Source organism: Emys orbicularis, chromosome 14 (genome assembly GCF_028017835.1).
Source record: "Emys orbicularis isolate rEmyOrb1 chromosome 14, rEmyOrb1.hap1, whole genome shotgun sequence".
NCBI classification, from domain to species: Eukaryota; Metazoa; Chordata; order Testudines; family Emydidae; genus Emys; species Emys orbicularis.
Window position 1 is genome coordinate 40,928,886 of NC_088696.1, and position 21,549 is coordinate 40,950,434.

The 21,549-nt window shown below is 46.5% G+C and overlaps 1 protein-coding gene across 2 annotated transcripts in view; it reads right to left on the reverse strand.

Annotated features, from left to right (window-relative positions):
• The window catches only part of PSKH1 (protein serine kinase H1), a 64,768-nt gene extending 47,512 nt beyond the window's left edge, over positions 1 to 17,256 (reverse strand). The window contains exons 1-2 of one of the 2 annotated variants that reach the window (XM_065416516.1): positions 17,191 to 17,256; positions 6,667 to 7,701 (exon numbers count right to left, since the gene is read on the reverse strand). In XM_065416516.1, the coding sequence (XP_065272588.1) occupies positions 6,667 to 7,614 (948 nt within the window). In that variant the 5' untranslated portion in view covers positions 7,615 to 7,701; positions 17,191 to 17,256. Of the gene's footprint in view, positions 1 to 6,666; positions 7,702 to 14,019; positions 14,346 to 17,190 lie in introns of those variants that run through there. The other variant, XR_010561898.1, reaches the window with a different exon arrangement.
• Positions 17,257 to 21,549: the final 4,293 nt, after the last annotated feature.

Sequence of the window (21,549 nt, forward strand, 5' to 3'; positions counted from 1 at the left end):
GTATGTCAAACCCCTTGGCATATTTCACGTCTTCTGGTTAGTCAGCAAGACCAACCTAATAAGGCAAATGGAGACAGGTTGAGTGTTTAATGGGCAGCCTGTACCAATCCAGCTTTAATGGGCTCAATAACTCTTATTCAGAGACTTGGCATTATTAGAGAAGCTTGCCAAGTTACTTTTCCCAAGGCCTCTCTCATCTCCAAGCCTTACTCTTCCCATCACTCCAAACAGTTTAGGAGCTGTCAAAGGAGCCTGGAGTGATAATTAGAGTAGTGATGTCAGTAGTACCTGAATGAGCTATTATGGGAAACCTCTACTATTGATCTGCTAATAGCCTCTTCAAACAGATCCCACCGCTTCAGGAATAGAGCTCCACTGGTAAGTAGCTATCTCTCAGACAGCAACTCCATTAGCTGGGTGTCAGACCATTTCTTGTCAAGAAAATGGAAATACTTCATAGGCCAGCATGCATTCTGGCTTTTATTCCTCTCTCGATATGGCTTTGTGTTCTCTGCCTGGAATCTGAGCCCAGCCACATCTCAGAAAGTGGGTCTCAACCTTTTCTCATTCTCACCAAACCCATGCTTTTGCCACAGTCAACAAAATTCTACTGCAATCAGGGTGGATTGATTTATATCAAAGTGATCTAAGTCACAGATTTAAATCAGCAAGTAGAAACCTTGATTTAAATCACTGATTTTAATCTTGTTTTGCATTTGTACTTTTTAGTTATTTATTTTAAAGCAAAGTTGATTCTCATTGGCTGGTAACCATTAAAACATGATTTGCAACAAAATATAGCCTATATACTAAATTTGGTGCAACTTTTTGCTAACCTGGAGGATATGCTGTAGCGATACACGTTTATTTAAGAAATTATATAGCTTAAATTACTTAATTTTTACATTTTGTATTATGCTAGAAAATAGTAAATGAGGCATTTCTTTCTTACTAGATGAAGGCTGGTTTTTTTACTTGTGATTTTGTCACACTATATTTGAAGTCAGTTAAAAGGCACAAAAACAGCATTTTAAAAACAAATAAAAGTGTGCTGATACACAAGAAGAAAGTACCAAAAAGTTTATCAAAACATGTTTGTATTTAAAATCAATTGATTTATTAAATAAAGTATTATCTGTAGTTAGTGATTGTCTCCTTCAAGATTTTCAAACTGGTAGATCTCATCCTTTCACACCTTGTTTTCCAGTCGATGAATAAACAAGTTTTTCTGCTTTTTCAACTACAATTGGTTTCATACCTTTGAACGAACTAGTCAATAAACTGAACTAGTTGAATAAACTGAAATTAAGAAAATATTTTCTCAGCACTTTCAGAAAAGATTAGCACTGTCAAAAGCTGGTTTAGTACATCAGTAAATTCTGATTCCAGGTGCTTAGCCAGTGACTTCCACCAGCTCAGTGATTTGACTTTCTTTAAGATTTGGCAGCAAGCATGTATTGCTTCATATTTTTTAATTTAATTTATTTTAATAGATTATAAACATAGGCCTTAACACAGGTTGTCATAACTTCAAATATTTTTAAAGTAAACCTAAAAGTGCATTTAAGTTATATTTTTTTTTAAAAAAACAAATTTAAATCAGAAAAATCCAATAAAAAAAAAATCATCGATTTTTATCCACCTGACTGGATTGTGGTTAGGATGCAGCTCCCTCCTCTCCCCCAAACATCCCTCACCACTGACACCTGTGTTTCCTGCACAGCTCATAGAATCATAGAATATCAGGGTTGGAAGGGACCTCAGAAGGTCATCTAGTCCAACCCCCTGCTCAAAGCAGGACCAATTCCCAACTAAATCATCCCAGACAGGGCTTTGTCAAGCTAGGCCTTAAAAACCTCTAAGGAAGGAGATTCCACCACCTCCCTAGGTAACCCATTCCAGTGCTTCACCACCTCCTAGTGAAATAGTTTTTCCTAATATCCAACCTAAACCTCCCCAACTGCAACTTGAGACCATTACTCCTTGTTCTGTCATCAGGTACCACTGAGCTCCAGCTGTAAACTCCTGGCAAACACCCATACAGATCTCTCTTCAGAGTTCCCCTCTTGGGTAAATGCACCCTCATTTCAGAGTCTCGAAGTCGGAATTGAGAAAAAACTGGTTGCTCCTGTCTAGTCCATCCCTGCATTCTCTGCCTAAGGCAGATTGCTCCCTACAGTACATTCTCAAAAGTTTTGTCCAATCTAGTTTTAAATATACCAAGCAATGGGGCTCCCGTCCCTCCCCCTGGGAGGCTGGGGCACAGCCTGACAAATCTCACCAGCAGGCTCATTTCTGAGATTTTTCTTCCTTATACCAGGAGAAGAGGAAAAGAAAATCAATTCTCTAAGAATATCAGGAAAGCGGGAGCATTTACCTCCCCACAGGATGCCTGACACTTGGAAAGAATCCAGGAGGCCTTTGGAAACCTGCCAGGCTCCTCTGAACATTTGGCCCACGTTCCCTCCACCTAGAAATCATTCCCTTGCCCTGTGCAGCACACTGCTACATCAGTGCTAATATACAGCAGCATTAGAGTCTATCTGTAATTCGGGGACAGAGGCTTGCTTAATCTTGTAAATCAGAGCTTTCATTTTCATTGGCTCTACAAGAACAGAAGCGAGCTGGGCAACATACACAGGATACTAACTAAGGCATACCACACTCCTTCACACAGTAAAGGGGCATAGCTTTCCAGAACAAACTCCCCCCAAAAAATCACATAGCAATCATGGACTATGCATTCCCCCAACTGTGTCATTCTTGGCAGGATGGCTCTAGTAATGTGCTTCAAATTTGCCAGGACAGTGAGTTAGAGAAAGTATCACAGGATCTCTGATGACCACAAAAGGTCAGAATCTTGGCTTTAGGTCTCATCTGCAACATGGTACCACTGAAAGCCCAGTGCCTTCCTCCATGCTGGCAGACGGTTCTTCTAGTAGTGACTCAGAGGAAAGAGTACCACTTACCAATGACAATTCCATCAGCACGTCCTTGGAGGCTGCCTATGCAAGTTCTGATCCACCTTGGCAAGATCTGATCAGATCACAGCACCAGGTGATATGGCTGCTGCAGGTCAGTTTAGGAAGATCACAGCTTGACAGGATAAAAGGTTATTTTGGGCACGTGGGCCTGTCTTACACACGCTTACATCTTCCAAAGCGTCCTTAGGGAGAATGACTTATGTTTCTACAGCACCTTTTATTCTGAAGGAGCCCAAAACATTTTACAATCTGAGCTATACATTAGGAGACTCGTTCCATCCATCACTGAAATGCCAACACCCCCCTCACATTTCTAAAAATGCCAGAACAATTGAGATGATGTGCTGTTTTTCAGACATTGTTATTTTACTGTCACTCCACAACTCCCTGCTTCAGAAACTTAATCCATGTGTTAGCACCGGTTCCTTTCCCACTCGGTTCCTCTTCACAAAGTCATGCTATTAGGGCAGTCTGAGCTGGGAGTACTCAGAAAGGAAGTGGTAATTCAAACAGGGATGTAGGCAGTGAGACTGCCTCCAAATCTGGGTGCCCTCATCCTGCTATAACCGTGGGATAAGGAGTGACATAGATTCAAAGACAAAATGCCAAGCCAAGTTGAGAAACCATCAAGTCCTCAGGACCTAACGTCTAGGGGCTAGATCTATAAAGGTGACTTAGGCTCAGTGCTGCAATATCTGCCAATTAGTGGAATCCACAGCCCCAAGTTAGGTGCCCATGCTCCTATGCAATGCCTGGGGAGAATGGCATGCCTAAAAACGGACTTCACAGAAGTCAGGACGCTGAGTGGGGAGACACTTAAGCTAGTCAGCAGGAAATGCCGAGGAGAAGGGGTGGGTCCCCAAAGGGAGCTAGGCTCCGAACTCTGGGCTGGAGGGAGGCACCTATCTCTGCTTGGGATTCATAGCCACGAACCCACTCCTGTGGCACCAAAGCCAGGCTAGCCCTTTTTAAAAGGAAAAGAACAAGGTGATGGTGGTGTCCTCCTTATAACCAATAGCTAGGGCACTCACCCAGCATGTGGGAGACCCGGGTTCAAATTGCCCCTCTGCCAGATTCAGAACAGGGACTTGAAGCCAGGTCTCTCCCTTCCCAGGTGAGTGCCCTAACCCTGGGCTATAAGGTATTGTGGGGTGGGTGTCGCACTCTCACCTGCTGAAGCTGTTCCACTCTGCTGAGCCAGAAAGTGAGAGAATGACTATCACCTACTGGCTAGCACACTCTTAGGAGACCAGGTTCCAGTCTCTGTTCCAAGAAATATTTGATACCAAGTGGAACAGCTTCAATGGGAGAGATTGAGACATTCACCCCAGAATGCCCCTGGGATGATGATTTGGGGACCCTGTCTGTACAACTTGTGAATTCTGGTTGACATCATGACCTTATTTTGAGATTATCATGAACATGCTGTATCATGGAAAGCCTCTGTATGTGTATCCACCATGAGCTGGCAGGGTTGGGTCATGTCTTCCCCAGACCAGGGACAATGGAGAATACTTAACGTTAACAAAGGTGCTGTGCACAGCCAATAGATATGCTAAGGGAATTTGCTCAAGGTGGGGAAAAAAAGACACTTCCTCTCTCTGAAGGGAGGTGGGAAAACAGAGTAGTAGAAAGTTACCAAACACAGGATATTGGTAAAGGGGTACACAAACAGACTCACCGTCACACAGGGGAACTTGGGGTGCAGCACACAGGAAGTCTGAGCAGGAGGAAGGAAAGGATCAGACCGACCAAGGGCAAATGAAGCAAACTGACCTAGGGCAAGATGACTCCATGTTCTAAGCCTAGCCATGCAATGCAGTAGGATGACTCTGGACAACCCAAGGGACTCTAACCCCAACCCAAATAATGTTCTGGAATGGTAAGGAAACTGAGGCAGGGAAATGCACGTTGGGTTATTTTTGTACAGATCTGTGTATCTCTCATGATTAAGTAAAGCGCATTAGTGTGTGATTTGCCAGTGCAAAGTGTGTGATTTATAGGATTTACACTTATCAGGTACCCCCTGAGAGAGAGTTAAACTAACCCAGAAGGCTCACATTTTTGACGGGATACTGGGAGAAGGAGTGTAAGCTATGGGGAGCCTGAAGGGTCAGCCCTATGCCCACAGACTACGTACACCATGAGATCTGAGCTCTCAGCTCATAGGCACATCTCTCAGTGTGCAGAGGTGCTAGGAAAGGGACCGTGAGTGGGCTCTGTTCAGACTCTGACGTCTTAAACCACCTAGGAGCCTAGGCTTGGGTAACTTCACAGCAGTCTAGTGAGAGCCCGACCAGATCTGTGACAATCCTATAGTTCAGTGGTTAAAGCACTCACCTGTGTGTCGGGAAAGTTGGGTTCAAGTCCCTGCTCTGAATACAGGAAAGTGGGGATTTGAACTGCGGTCTTGCACAGCCTGGGTGAGCTCTAACAGCAACATCACCTCTTGCTCCTCAACTGTGTTGTGTGTGCTCTAAAGCAGCTTCTGAGCCCACCTACCAAATCAGACCCCTCAGAGAAGATGGGGGCAGAATGCCCCGTTTGAGGATTCCACAGAGGCTCAGACATAAAGAAGAGGTCCAGCAGCTCAGCAATGTCAGGACTACACTCACCAGCTGAAACTTATGCGCCTAGGGCCTTTCAATGCCTCCAGTGTTAGGTGGCAGCTGCGTGGGGTTTTAAGGATCCCAGTTTTGAACCTAAGCACCTAACGTGGCAATTAGGCACCCAAAGGCCTTTGTGGCTCCAACCAGAGGTGACCAGCTGTACAGTGTAACTAAAGACTGCGTGAGAACTCTAGGAATTTCAGGAGTCAAGTCTTTCAAGACAAATATGTAGTTTGTATCGGAAACAAAAAGCCGACAGGTGCATGCTACATCTTGTTTATCCTCTTAAGCCAGAGGATGGTGAGTGTAAAAGAAGTGAGGTCCCAAATCTAATGGAGCCCAGCACTAAACCAACCGTTAAAGTCGTAACACGATTCTAGGATAAAATTTCCAAAGGCTCCTAAATCATTTAGGTGCTTAAGTCCCATTTTCAAAAATGACTAAGGAGACTCTGTTTCAGTGACAGCCAATAGGACTTAAGTTCCTAAGTCATTCTTGAAAAGGAACTTCTGAAAATTTTACCCTGGTCTTGTTTCCGTCACAAAATAAGAATTCTACTGTCCAAAATTAGCAGAACACATTTTGGGTCACGTCACCCAAACTCAGATACCAATCAGCGTCCTAATCAGTTAATGTTCTTCCTGTGCTGTCTTAGGGGGGTGGAAGGCTGTTTTGCTTTGTTTTTAAAAAGAACTCACTGTTCCTCAGTGGAATCAAACCTGAATGGCAGAGAGAATCCCCTGCAGAACAGGAGGGATTTTAATAGGTCAGGAATGCAGACCTCTGCCAATTCCTAAAAAGAGCCAGCACTGAACTACCCTGTGTAAGATTCCCAGCCTTGAATTCACCTATGGCTAATCCAGAACAGCTCAGACAGTTGTGGCACAGAAATCTGACCTGAGCCTGTTAAAGAAGTCACCTTATGGACCACGTATTGAACATGGCAAAGGCAAAGGGAAACCCCTTTCAAGACAGCCACCTTGCTCTGCCTATGATCACAGGGCTCCCATCACAGCACTGATGGTCCAGACTCTGTCTGGAGTCCCCCTTGGTTCGACCTTTGCCACACTCACCTCCCCTGAGTAACTGTACTTTCCTTTCAGGATCTGCCGGTACAAGCGGGTTCGGTTGTCATCCTCAAAGGGCATAGTTCCACTCAGGAGGATGTACGAGATCACACCCAGTGCCCACATGTCCACAGAATTGGTGTAGGGTTTCCTGACCAGGATTTCTGGGGCGATATACTCTGGTGTCCCACAGGTGGTTTTCATTAGGCAGTCATCTCCCTTCTTCCGAGCACTTGCTAGCCCAAAGTCTGTGATCATGATTTTAGAATCCGTTCCAGGATGGTAATACAGCAAATTCTCTGGTTTTAAGTCCCGGTGCGTGATGCCCAGTGTATGTAAGTACTTTACCCCATCCAACACCATCTGCAGCACTCGGGTAGCATCTCTCTCAGTAAAGGAGCCTTTGGCAATGATTCTATCAAACAGTTCCCCTCCGGTGGCCAACTCCATCACCATGTAGACTCGCTCCTGGGTCTCAAACACCTCAATGAGCTGGATGATGTTTGTGTGCCGAACCCGTCGCAACACACAGAGCTCTGATTCGCACACTTCCCTCCCTTCCCGGTACTTGGTCTCTATCATCTTGATTGCATAGGGCTGCTTGGAAGCCTTATGTTCCACCCGCACAACACGACTAAAGCTGCCTCGGCCAATCAGGGCTTTGATGTCATACTTGGCGGTCACCCTGGGGTCAAATTTGGCACGGTACTTAGCCACCTTGTTCTTGCGGGGCTCAGGCTGCTCCATGTAGTTAGGTGGGTGGCCACTGGAATAGGGGTTGGTGTGACGAGGAGGCGAGGGGGAGCCAGCTTTGATAGCAGCTCCACCATCATCCTTGATGAAGTGCTTGTACACGTCATTTTTATGACCAGTGTAAGGCTCAACCTTTTTAACCAGATCTAACTGAACGTCCGTGGGGGGCTCGGGAAGCACTTTGCTTGTCCCACAGCCCATCACTGAATGGTGCTAATCACCCATCAAGGCATTCTCCCAGGGCGACATCAGCAGCAACCGCATCTGGGACAACTCCCACATTCGAACCTTTCAAAAAACAGAGAGAAGAGAGCTAAGAAGTAGGAATTAGAGTAATGAAGATTTATAACATCAAACATCATGCAAGCGACCCCTGGCTCAAGACGCAGCTGTAGATGAAGGATACAGCCACACTAGTAAATGAGGTGGGTCTTACCATGCATTAGCTAACATGGTAAAATCACTGTGTGCACAAGGCAGTTATACATTAAACACATTAGCAGGCCAAAGCAAGCCCTAGAGGAGACCCCAACTGGGGTTAGAAGAGAGACCCCCGTGGGTCAGCTAGTACATTTCCCAGCATTATGGTAGGCCTGAGCAGAGTATCCCTAATATGACAGTATCCTCTCAGAGAGGCAAGGTGGGTGAGGTCATATCCTTCATTGGACCAACATGAATTGGTGAAAGAGAGATGCTTTCCAGCTACACACAGCTCTTCTTTGGACCTGAAGAATAAAAGATATCACCTCACCCACCTGGTCTCTCTAATATCCTGGGACTAACATGGCTACACTGCAACAACAATGGAAGGTAGCCTCTTTTGTGCAGCTTAGACTTTTGTAAGGCACCCATCACCCTACTTTCTGGGCATTATTTGTAACCTCAAATCTCTGAGTACAGGAATGCCACAGCTTCCCTTGGAAGCTCTCTCTTACTGAACTCTTCCTAAACTTTCCCCTCAGATTTAACTGGGAAACTGTATCTTAAGTCTGTTACTTCTCATTCTGTCCTCGCTGACTAGTGATAGCTGATACCTGTCCCCTATATAACATCACTCTACCATTAGGTCACTGTCTCTATGCAGTCATCTTTTCTCCATGCCAAGATCCCTTGAATATTCCCAACAGCTCTTATTTTCCAAATCTTTGATCACTTTAGCTGGTCTCCTCTGAACTTTCTCCGATATGCTTGTTTTTGTTTTTATTTAAATTGATGCCCAGATCTGAATACAGCCCTCCAGCTAAGGCATGAGCATCGTTGTATGGAGTGGAAGAAATCCCATGCTTCTTTCAGATGTGATATTCTATTAAAGTAAATGTGGTTCAACAATTATCTACTCTCGGCTACACCTGCCCAGCCATTATCCCCTATTCTATAACAGCGCATTTGATTATCCCTTCTGTACCTCCACTGTTTTCTTCCCTTGGTAGAATCTCCTGGGATTCATTTCAGCCCATTTCACTCATTTACCCAGGCCAATATCGTCTGTTTCTGTCCTCCCAGGTATTGGTGATCCCTTTCAGCTTTGTATCAGATTAAAGGATGGTAAGTGCATTGACTGCTTCAACCTCCAAGGCTTCAACTAATATACTGAATAGTACCAGACCTAGAACGACCCCTATGGAAAACCCATGATATCTCCTCCTAATGTATCACTGACCTATCATCATTACTCTGTGCTCTGATTTTTAAGCACTTGTGTAGCCATTTTAGAAGACAGAGCCAGTGAGAAATGTTTTCTGTGGAGCACGTGGTATTATTCACTTTTGTCATTAGTCTCTCATATGGAGTCTCAATCACAAATGCTGATGGGATGTTGTGTGTAGGATTCCAGCCTCACCTGTACCCAACTGGCACAATGAGTTGCTGTTCAGAAGGTGCAACCTCTACACTGCAGATGCAGGACCATTTACAAAATGATTTAGGTCTTTTACACACACACAAAAATCACTTCCCTATGTAGTAAACACACACACAAGAACATAGATCAACTGGGAAAGAGACAAGGGTGTTGCCTTGTATTAGATTTTTGACTGGCTCACTCAGGGGAAGGGAATTCTGAATAGGTTTCCTGCAAACATGGAAGATGATGTTTCCATGTACTTAACCAGAGCTCTAACACAATTACATTGCACATTGCCTGTGTAGAGTAGACAGAAGTGTGCAGTCTTATCATGCTGGGAACTATGAATCTGTGAATGTGGCTAAGTAGGTGAGTCCTTAAAAAGCTGATTTGAAAACAAGAGCAAAATGAGTTTGTACCCTGTTTTGTGATATACAGAGAAGACCTAAAAGATCTCCACCCTCAAATAAAAATAAAAAAATCTTCTTCTTTTTTACTTTAGAAATATCAGGAATATCGAGTCTTCTCTTCTCTGTGTTTATTGGAGAACTCCTTGATGGGCCCAGAGTGGTGGACAGGGTGCTTTCTCAGCCTTCCTTCTAATACAGTGGCTCTCAACCTTTCCAGACTACTGTACCCCTTTCAGGAGTCTGATTTGTCTTGCGTACCCCCAAGTTTCACCTCACTTAAAAATAACTTGCTTACAAAATCAGGCATAAAAATACAAAAGTGTCACAGCACACCATTACTGAAAAATTGCTGCCTTTCTCCTTTTTACCATATGATTATAACATAAATCAATTGGAATATAAATATTGTACTTACATTTCAGTGTATCGTATATAGAGCAGTATAAACAAGTCGTTGTCTGTATGAAATTTTAGTTTGTACTGACTTCACTAGTGCTTTTTATGTAGCCTGTTGTAAAACTTGGCAAACATCTAGATGAGTTGATGTACGCCCGGGAGACCTCTCTGTACCCCCATGGGTGTACGTACGCCTGGTTGAGAACCACTGTTCTAACAGTTAGCAATTGGAGTCAAACAGGTGTTTGTATATAAAGTTTTAAAATCTATTCCCTGCTCAATCACATTTCACTTCTTTGAAGAGAGTGATGTCATAATTCTACTAATAGGACAGTACTCCCATCCTCTGCAGATTCTTCCAGGTATCAGTGTAGACAAGACCTGAATCTCTAATGTAAAGTGTAAGCAGGAAAAAGAAAAAAAAAGAAAACCCTTTCAGGCTCCCCCCCCCACCCCCCGAAATCATAAAAAAAATAAACATACCCATGTTTCCCCCTTTGCAAATTACCTTTAAAGGTGACCTGAAAAGCCTTTGGAAAAAAAGATATAAGATCATAGTTACGTAGACATTAGTATATAATAATTACATGTTAAAACAAAGTCTAAGAGCTAGCTCTCTAACTGCTTCTGCATTTGCCCTAACAACGAGGAGTCCTTGTGGCACCTTAGAGACTAACAAATGTATTTGGGCATAAGCTTTCGTGGGCTAGAACCCACTTCATCAGATGCGTGGAGTGAAAAATACAGTAAGCAGTGTATATATCACAGCACATGAAAAGATGGGAGTTGCCTTACCAAGTGGGGGGTCAGTGCTAACGAGGCCAACTCAATCAAGGTGGAAGTGTCCTATTCTCAACAGTTGACAAGAAGGGGTGAATATCAACAGAGGGAAAATTGCTTTTTGTAGTGACCCAGCATTTGCCCTGTTGCTGTTCATATCAGCAGATGCACAGCAGGGAGGGCAGGAAAATTCTCTGGTTTAAGTGCTCACAAAGGCAGCCGCTCTTACACAGGAAACAGAGAATCCCGAACATAAGTCTTGACAGGTAGGCAAAGGAAGAACCAATTTCAAATGCAATCCATAATTATGTATAACTTTATGTCTACACATTGATCCTGCTCCAAATGGGGGAACAGATTTACTGTTAAATAAATTCTCCTTACAGCGTTCCATTCAAAGCAATCGCTATACATGTGGCTTTCAAGTCTGTTGCAAATTAAAACGAAGCATTCACTTGATCAAACCTGTCTTTCCCTTCTACCCCACCTCCAAGTCTGGTTTAGGATTAATGGTTTGATGTAGCATATTGACATTTTCAGAAGCAGGCAGGTATTTCTGCTGCCCTGTCACTAACAGCATGGGAGACAGTAGGCTGTGTATGGCTTCTGCTGCTAGTCACTTAAAATCACATTTAGAAAGTCCTTTCTGCATTCAGATGAAAAGTCACATGGCTCAGACCACAACTGCATTCCAGGCAGCTGCTGGAATCACTTCTGAGAAGAAAAGCAAACTGCCCTCTGCCAACATCCCCCTGCAGCCAGCGGTCCCGGCTCAGTGAAAGGACATTGACAAACAGACATACCAGGGCTCAAGAAATGAACCAGTTTAACATCTCCAGAGGCTAGGCGTCAAACTGTGGTCACGAGTTAGGCAATCACCCATCCCAATCCCGATTTGCACAGCACAGAACTACTGCATAATTTGGCAGTTTCTGATCTACAGAAATCCAGGACTGCAAGAGCTACAGTTCAGGGTTAAAGGGGATTGGGCGAGTTGCGTATGGGAAGCCCAAAACTGGAACTGTAGGGTGTGATACAGGCCACTTCTGAGGCGCACTGACAGAGCTGAGGGGCAAAGAGGAGGGTAGGACTAGAAAAAGTAGTAACCATTGCAGCTCAGGACTGTGGTACATGAGTAACCCCGTGGGATGGCAAATCAGGACTGAGACACAGTAGCAGAGCTTTGAGAGAATCTTGCACAGCCCAAGCCCGACCACTACTGTCAGCCATTCGTTTTCAGGAGCACGAATTTCACCAACTAAATTAAAATAAAGTGAGAAGTAACCTTTGCTCCTCAAAGCATCAGATCCCAGGAAGACTCATCATAAATAGCAGAGCAGGATACACTAGAGTTTGAAGACACAAACTGTGCTTGGAGGGGAGATTAGTGAATAAACTCTCATTCAAACCTCATCTCTGCTACAGTGCCAGTCTGCAAGGGTCACCCAGCCCTAAAGAGGAGAGACAGTCCTGTGGAAAATGGGTTTTAAGAAGTGCTACTCCAAACACCTATTGGAAGACTATTACACTGGAACAGTCTTTAAGATCAGCAGTTAAGATGGATTGGGGGTGTAGGGGGACATTCAGTGTCTCTCTCTCTCTCTACACCCCAGGAAATCCCATGGCAGGTTTTAATACTTTCTCATTCCAATAGTCAAAATCTAGTGATCAGAGATGTTTTATTTTGCGTTAAGAACCAAACATCACTTTTGCCTTTTCACAGGAGCATGGGAAAGTTTTAGTTTTAGTTGCAGTGAAGTGGAACTCGTTCCATTCATTGCGTTGGAACAGAAACTGCTCCCATACCCAGGGGAATGCAGCTTTCACTCCCCACACTGTATTCTAATACACCAGTGAAATGTGCTGTACTTCAGCAAGACTTTATGGCATTTGCAGATTAAAACAAGATGACTGGCTAGGAGTTGGAGATGCTGCCTAAACACATTTTGGCAATTAGCCTGATGGTTTAAAATTACTACTCTGGCTCAAAGTCTGGTGGTGGGGTGCCTGAGCATGCACAGGGGACTATGAGAAAGCTGTTAGCCTCTGTGCCTGATATCACCTCCTACCATCACCCATTGGAACCTCTAGCCAATTATGGAGCATAACTGGCATGAATTGGAGCCCCAATTAGTCCTCACTCAGAAGGGGATTATGGGTAGAAAGAGGAACATTTTTAAAAGGGATACAAGGAAGTAGTTTAGGTCCAACATTCAGTTTGGAAAAAGAAACCAAAGATTTAGAAAAATCTAATGTTAAGAGACTTTTTAAAATATCAGAGAAAAAAACCTCTTCTATCTAACCTTTCCCTGGCAATATTCGAATGTCAGCTACAGAGGCCATGCCCTAGGGCACAAGAACTAGAAAGGGAAACCAGCTACAGAAAAAGTGAAAATGACCTCCTGAGTTTCACTGGTCATTCTGAGTGAAGTGTCCAAAAGTAAACAAATAGCCTAATCCAATGTTCAACCTGAAAGAATATTAAATAATCTCAGATATTATTAGTAACATGGGGTGGATTTTTTAAAATATCATCAGTCCAAAGTGCCTTTAAAGCATGTGAAGAACAGCCAGGGGCATTAAAACGCAGTAGATGCACATTTCAATGTGACAGTCCAATCCAGAGAAATTCAGAGAACAGTCCAGAAGAGAGAGGGACTGTATCCCTGCTCTAGTCAGAATGATTAGTCTAAGCCCACACTCCACTGCTCGTGTGCCATAGTCTGCGTGGAAATGGTGCTGTGAAATATTATATTATCGAATACAGAGCCGAGCAAGAAGAAGCTGTTGCATTAGATAACTCAGGCAATTGAGCAGGAAACACATATTCAGCCTATCCACATAGTTTGGGTGGTAGCTGCATGTTTTAGCCACAGTTGTAATTAGCATGAGCTGGTATTAGTTTAATGCTGTAAAAGCTAGCAACTGCTTTCCTCAGACTAGTAGCCCCATTAAGATCATGTGGGGTAACTGTCAAACGTACTGAGGACTCACCACTTCCATTGATTCGCTAAGTGTCCTCAACATTTCCGACGCCAACCCCTACTGATTAATAATTTATTTGGGGGTGCCCTAGAAGATAAACATGGAGACAACTGAGTAACCACACTGAGGCTATACTGACAGGCTTTCAGTCACACAAATGAAATCAGAGACATCTTGAAACAGAGTGAAGCAATTTAAATTCACACACACTTTTTCAGTGATACACTAATACCAACGTTTGAAATATCAGGGTCTTTAATGCCTACAAACGCTAACACGGCAAAGGATCATCCTTTCATCATACAAGTTCATCTGCAAGGCTAGGTGCTGTTGAGCAGGTGTGATGAGGAACACATCTGTGGAAATCTCTCACTCGTGGAAAATCCTACTAGAAGTATAATCTCCATGGTCACTTTGCTGCACGGGGCTGGTATTTATCCATCATCACTTCTGAGGCACCATAAATGTATATGGTGCTTTATGAAATAAGCCACAGTCCAGCCTCAAAATGCATCAACCTAAGGTAGACAAGACCCAAAATATACAAGACTTAGGCATAAATCGACATGCCTGGGACATCTCACTAAATCTCATGCAACCTGAAAACGCAGGAGTAAAACGTGTGCTGTTCACATACGTGTTACTGTCTCTTTCTTCCACTGCAAAAGTGCTTCTGTGTTCTGCCCTCCCTTGCCCTCTATCTGTGGCTTCCCCGTGGGCAAAGTCCAGCTTCCATGCTAGTATCTGAAGTTGTGCCGCATGTGCTGGAAGTAGGGATGTCGGAGACAGCTCCTGGTCTTGACAAGTTGCCCTGCTTGTTTGGCATGTCTGTTAATGGCCCTAGAGACCATTGGTTATAGATGTCCATACACTGGAGTGTGTTGTTGCTAGGATAGGAAGCTTGCTTAGAGTCCATAAGAGGGATGCTGACCAAATAATGCTATATAGAACTCTGCGTAGGGCTTGGAAAATATATCCGATATTAGCGAAAAGCAGACAAGAAAAATAAAGGTTCCTGCCAGCAAAGTCCATGGCCCTCATGCTGGTAAAGGAAACCAAAGACCATTCAGGTTAGGTTGGCTTTAAGTTTTTTGCAACTTTGTCAGGGGAGTCAGATACCACAGTGAGAGTGGTAAAAACTAACTAAACAGACTCAGCTGTTTAAAGCCAGAGGGGACAACTATGATAATCTATCCTGACTTCTCATCTAACAAGGGCTGTGCAATTTCACCCAGTAATTCCTGCAGTTGAGGAAATCATTCATCCCTTCAATGTAAGTAAACACTACTGAGCTGAGTAACTTGTGGTTAACTATAGTATTATCTTTTAAAAAAAACATCCCATCTTGATTTAAAGAATTCAAGTAATGATGAATTTAACATTTCCCTTGGGAAGCTGTTCCAGTGATTTGTTATTCTCACTGTTAAGATGTTGCATCTTACTTCCACTTTGATTTTTTCCTCTAACATCAGCTTCTAGCTATCAGATTTTGTTATGTCAGCGTCTGTTAGATTAAAGGGCCCCCAACATCTCAGCTTCTCTTTGTGTCAGTACTTATATTGATCAAGTTGCCTCTGAGCACCCTAGGTTACTGAAGATTCAAACTGTTTAAGGCTCTCATTATAAAGTAGATTTTCCAGACCTCAGATAATTTTTATGACTGTTCTCTGAACAGACCATTCCAGCTTTTCAATATCCTTTTCAAGTATGGACACTAGAACTGAGCACAGTATGCAATATAACGAGGTAATCGCACCACCCACCCTCACTGCTACTGTCCTGTTTGTACCAAAGGGTAGTGTTTACCCTTTTTACCATAGCATCACACTGCGAACTCACATTCAGTTAGTTATCTCCAGCAATATCCCAAATCTTTTCCAATCACTGCATTCCAGAAAACTGTCCCCTTTCCTGTATGTAAACTGTATGTATGAAAACTGTCCTCCATTCTTTGTTCCTAAGTGTGTGACCCTGCATTTAGCTATATTAAAACATATTTGATTGCATTTAATGTATTTCTTTATGACTGCTGGGTCCTTGTCATTATGTGCCACCCCACCAGTCTTTGCATCATTTGCATAATTCATCAGTAGGATTTTATTTTCTTTTTTGTCACAAATAAAATATACTGAACTGTGTTGGGTCAAGAACCATTTGAACTAAAAGATTGCTATGTTAGCCAGGACTGCTTCTGTGTTTATTTTAAATTCTCCCATACTAGGACATGTCTATGCTTGCTTTCTGTATCAGGACTAACTAACAGGAGTGATTATAAAAAATTGCTTTAAAAACAAAGTCTAGGGGTTTCTTCCATACGTCAAAAGAGAAGGAACTTCTTAAAAATGTTCAGAGAACGTTGATGGAAGGAGGTTGTGCTTAAGCCAAATGAAAGAAGACACTTGCAGAAGCACACAGTTAAAGTATTTCATTTTGATACAGCAACCCCCAAACACTGATTGTTGCTATGTCTGGATGTGCAACTCTCCCACTGACATCCTGTTCCCTCCCCACCCCATCTACCACATTATGTAAAAACAGACCCATTGCACAAACATCCATTAGCGAAAGACAGTAAGAGCTGACTTATACGTCATTTCTACCCCACACAAATCACGAATCTTTGGGACCTAGGGACAACTATCCCAAATAAATAGGAACAAAATGAGATTCTTCTGCTGTTTTCTCTCCTATTGCAATCTAACTGTCAATGACAAGCTTTTTATCCCCGCTACCCACATGCTATTAGTGCACCGGGTGGGAGATTTAACGACAGTACTTATCAGATGGGCCGAATCACGGACAATGCTCCAGCTCCATTGCTGCCACCTGTGCTAACGTTGGCTCCCATCACTCGGAGCCGAACCCGCCCCGCACAACCATCCAGGGCTGGGCGGGGCCCTCGCCGAGGTGGCTTTGCAGGGTGTTTGTACACTGGTTAGAGTCCAGGGGGACCCTTCCGGGAAGGCAGCCACGCGTTCCCCGATCACAGCGGGAGCTTCTGCCGCCCGGCCCTACGCTCAGGATCCTGCACGTCTGAGGGCCCCGGAGGCGCACCTGGGAAGCCGCTTTCCTTGCCGTGGCGCTGGGGAGCTTCAGGGCGGACCCCGGCGCACCGGCGGGACGAGAGGCCGAGGGGCCGAGGCCGGGCCGGGCCGGGCCAGGCCCGCACTGACAGGCCGGGCGGGGGGGGGGGGGGGTCGCGGAGCGCGCGCCACACGGGCTTGGCGCGGCCCCGCCGCTGAGGGGCGACACGGACGGAGCGCGGCCCCGAGGAAGGACGCGGGCCCCGGCGCGCCCCTGAGGCAGGTGGATGCGGGGCCCCGAGGGAGGCGGCCCCTGGGGCCGGGCGGGCCCCGCACTCACCTCAGCCCACGGCGGCTGCGGTTCCGGCCCAGATTGGGGGCTACGGCCCGGCGCTCGCGTCATCACAACGTCACCACTGCGCGCCGGGGACGCCCACGGGGCGGGCCTGCTGCCCCGCCCTGCGATTGGCGGACGGTCGGGCCCCGGGGTTCACGGGGCAGAGGTCAGAGGTTAGCCTGGCTGCCATGGGAACCGCTGATGGGACGGTGTCCCCGGTCCCTCGGCAGCGCTGCGCCCAGCCCGGCCTGGGCCCCAGGAGCGAGCCGGTCCCTCCCCCGGCGGGTTCCGGGGCCCCCGGGGCGATGCGCGGGCCCGTTAAAGGGGCGGATTGCGGGGAAGGGGGGGGCTGCTGCTCCCGCTGTGCTGCCTGCTGCGAGCCTGAGCCCGCCCCCCGAGAGCCCCTCCAGTCCGCCCTGACCCCCGACACCACCACCCCCCACCAGGCCCGACAGCCCGAGCCCGCCCCCAGCCCGACCCCGAAACCCCTGGAGCCCGACCGCCGCCGGAGTCCTGACACGCCCCAGCGTGACTCGACCCCCCCCCGCCCCCCAACGGCCCTGCCCCCAACACCTGACACACACCTCCTGGCCTGACTCACCCCCCTTAGGCCTGACCCCCAAAGACCCGATTCCCCCCAAACCTCACCTGCATCTGCCCCCTCTGAGCCCCTACACCAGAGCCCACCAAAGCCCTGAGATCCCTCCCGAGCCCCAATGCTCAGGAGCCCTGAGCCCCACCTTGGCCTACCCCCACCCCTGGGCCCTGACTGTTCCCCCCACAGCCATACCTCCCCACCAGCCCTCACACACACCACCCCCTGGCCTGATTCTTCCCCTTCCCCCCAAAACCTGACACAGCCCTGTCCCCAACCCTTAAATCCACACACACCCCCAAGCCTTGACACACACACCCCTCCCCATCCCCTCCACACAATTTTAAACACCCCCCCAAACCCCACATTTTAAAAGACGGCTATTAACATAACGCCAATACACACATTTGTGGTAAACAAATCAAAAGGAAGCTGTGGTGCTACTGTGATTTTTTTAAAAGAATGAATAGAGGCTCCAGTTCAGGAGCTGGCAGGTTGAGGAGGCCGCTGGGTTTAGGTTCGATTGAGCGGAGTTAAGATGTTCTGTCACTATGACGGTTGTTGTTAGTAGCCCTGAATTAAGACTGGTGGATAACTTGAATATAAACCAACACCGAACATATTCACCAACTCGGCTACATCCCAAAGGCCGTGGTTAGGGCTCCGTCCAACTCCCATTGTGGTCTGTGCACACTGGCTCAGCCCCTTCCTGAGTCAGTGAGACTCAGGGAGAGTTTGGGCAAGAAAATAAATGAACTCCGAGGAAGGACTTCAGAGCCTAGCTGATAATTGTTGTTTGTTTATTTATTAGCTTTATAGCTCCCCATCATGGTCAGCTCTAGGTGCCAGTATGTAAAAGGGTATAGCCTCAGTGCCTTCTAGGAGAGGAGCCAGATTCTCTCTTCCCCAGGATTTAAACCACACACTTCTTAGAAAATCCGGTGTGGTGGCTCCTTATTGTATTATTTATATTGTGGTTGTGCTCAAAGGCCTATCAAGGCTGAGACCTCATTGTGTTAAGCATGGTACAGATGCCCTGGAAGACAGTCATTGCCCTGAAGACTCTCCGGAAGTAACATCGTCAGGGTTCTGCAGCTCATTGCCAGAAAGCCTGCTGGAAGAGAGGAGTCATGCAAAGTGCCCAAGTCTCAGATCCACGGGGCCAGTGATACACCCTAGCTATTGAACAGTCTCTTTGAAGAACCCCTTCAGTGTGCCAGACCCCCAAAGGGTCTTGCTGTTCTGTCAGGGTAGGCCACACAGCTTCACCGCTCCCCTAGACTGAGCTGTTGGGCTCCAGCACTGAGCTCTGCCCAGCAAATATAGACACCTGGTAGACACTTGTATGCTCTTCGGGGACTAATGCACCCCAGCCAGTATTTGCAGTGAAACCTTAAATAGCCTTTTCTGAACAGAGCAGAGTTTATTAGGTGGAACACAGTGCTGGAAATCGTTAGGTTGGCATAGAGATAAAAGTCAAAGCATCGTCCATTCTAGTCAAGCCACAATTCAGCAGCCAAGCTGTAGTGAGCTCCATTGTCTGACTCCCTTCATCGGTTCCCAGATGAGAGAGCCCGCAGCTTCCTCCAGAAGCCACCTCTTTATTCCCTGCTGGACACGTCTGTCCTTTGTTCTCCCAGGCTGGGCCATGCTGAGGTCAACCACCCCTCTTTCGCTGGAGCTTCCTGATGTTAAGTGTCAATTCATGAGTCACTGGAGCATGCATTGTCTCTCTGGACCCATTGTTGATCTGGGTCAGTTTCAGCCAGTTCCTGAAGGACTATGTCACATCCCTGTCTGGGTGGAATGAACAGACACACCTGTGTCTTAGTCTGCCCTGAGAGCAAACAATCATTTCCCGCCACTGGGTAGCAATGTAACATAATGGGGGAAAACTGAGGCACACATAGGATTCATAAAAATATTCCCACTTTGTCGCATCTCTTCCTCCTGCAAGACTGAACTACGCGGGTCACTTTAACCAGTGACCAGGGGAAGTTCAAACCCACACATCCATAGATGCCACAGGATATTTCTCATCTTGGTAGCTATCCTACCAGGCACTTCCGAGATTCTTACAGCACAGTTTCTAATTAACCAAACTTACAGTTTCCAGTATCCAGTTCAGAGCAGTTTCACATCCTCCCTTAGGTCTGGTCTGTGAGGTGATACTAGCAGGGGGCACATGGAGAGTTTTCATGCTGCCCCATACCCTTTTGCCACCCCAAAAACCTTTGGGTTTGAAAGTGGATGAAGTCCTGACCATCTTCCAGTGAGTGATGAGGGCAGTGACCCCACATTCCTCCATGTGTCAGCCATCTTGGCTGCACCCTGGGGTGTCCTGACCCCTTGTTTGGGGTAGGAAGTGACCTCCTGAGCATTTGGGTGGGAGGTGGTCAGTGTATATTTGTCCCCCTGCAAGGGGAGTCAATCCAGCCTTATCTCTGGGGCTCTGGCGTCCCAGGGTCTGGTGATGCAGGCTGCCCCCCACATTGGCAGGCCCCCTCTGGAGTTGTGTCTCAGAGCTGTGCATGTGCAAGGAACCCATTTCCCCTTTTGGGGTTAATGTATTGCCCTCACCCCCAGGACAGAGTCTCCCCCACTCCCAGGGGGTTCTGATTCTGGGTCTCTTGGTTAAGAGAACCCCACATGACCATGGCGACCCTCTGACCGGATGTCTGTTACCAGTAACAGCCTTCCAGCTGCTTTACCCTTCTATGGGGCTTCTCTCACCCCTGGACAGGAGACAACCATGTCTGGCAGTTCTCCTCCCTGCCTATGTCTCCCCACGCTCAGCGGGGGGCTCAGCTCTCTCTCTGCTTCCCCAGTGAGGGTTGGCTATGAGCTTGCTGCTGTAGTCACAGCATCAGGGAAGTTACACCTAAGGCAGTGTGACACATCTCCCATGTGGATTGGACACAGTCATTCCCCAAAAGGACATCAAAGCTGATATCCTGGAGAAAAAACGGTTACTCACTTCTCGTAACTGTTGTTCTTCAAGATGTGTTGTTCATGTCCATTCCAATCAGGTGTGTGCGTGTGCAAGTGCACGTTGGCCGGAAGATTTTTCCCTTAGCAGCAGCATCCGTCGGGTCGGCCTAGGTGCCCCCTGGAGTTGTGCCCTCATGGCACTCAATATAGAGCCCTGCCGACCGGCCACCCCCTCAGTTCCTTCTTGCCGGTTACTCCGACAGAGGGGTAGGAGGGTGGGTATTGTAATGGACGTGAACAACACATCTCAAAGAACAACAGTTACGAGAAGTGAGTAACCATTTTTTCTTCGAGTGCTTGTTCATGTCCATTCCAATCAGGTGACTCCCAAGCGAAATTTAGGAGGTGGGGTCAGAGCTGTCCACTGATTGGAGTACTGCTCTTCCAAAGGCCGCATCGTCTCTGGCCTGCTGAGTGATTGCACAGTACGCGGCAAAAGTGCGTATGGATGACCACGTTGCCGCCCTGCAGATTTCCTGGGTGGGAACTTGAGCCAGGAACGCCATTGATGAAGGCTGCGCCCTGGTAGGGTGAGCTGTTATCAGGGGCACGGGAACCCCTGCTAGATTGTAGCACTCACTAATACAGGCCACAATCTATGATGAAATGCGTTGGGCTGAAACTGGCTGACCCTTCATCCTGTCCGCCACTGCCACAAAGAGCTGGACCGACTTTCTGAACGGTTTCGTCCTCTCGATGTAAAAAGCCAGTGCTCTGCTGACGTCCAGAGTGTGGAGCCTCTGCTCCCTGCTGCTCGAATGAGGTTTAGGGTAGAA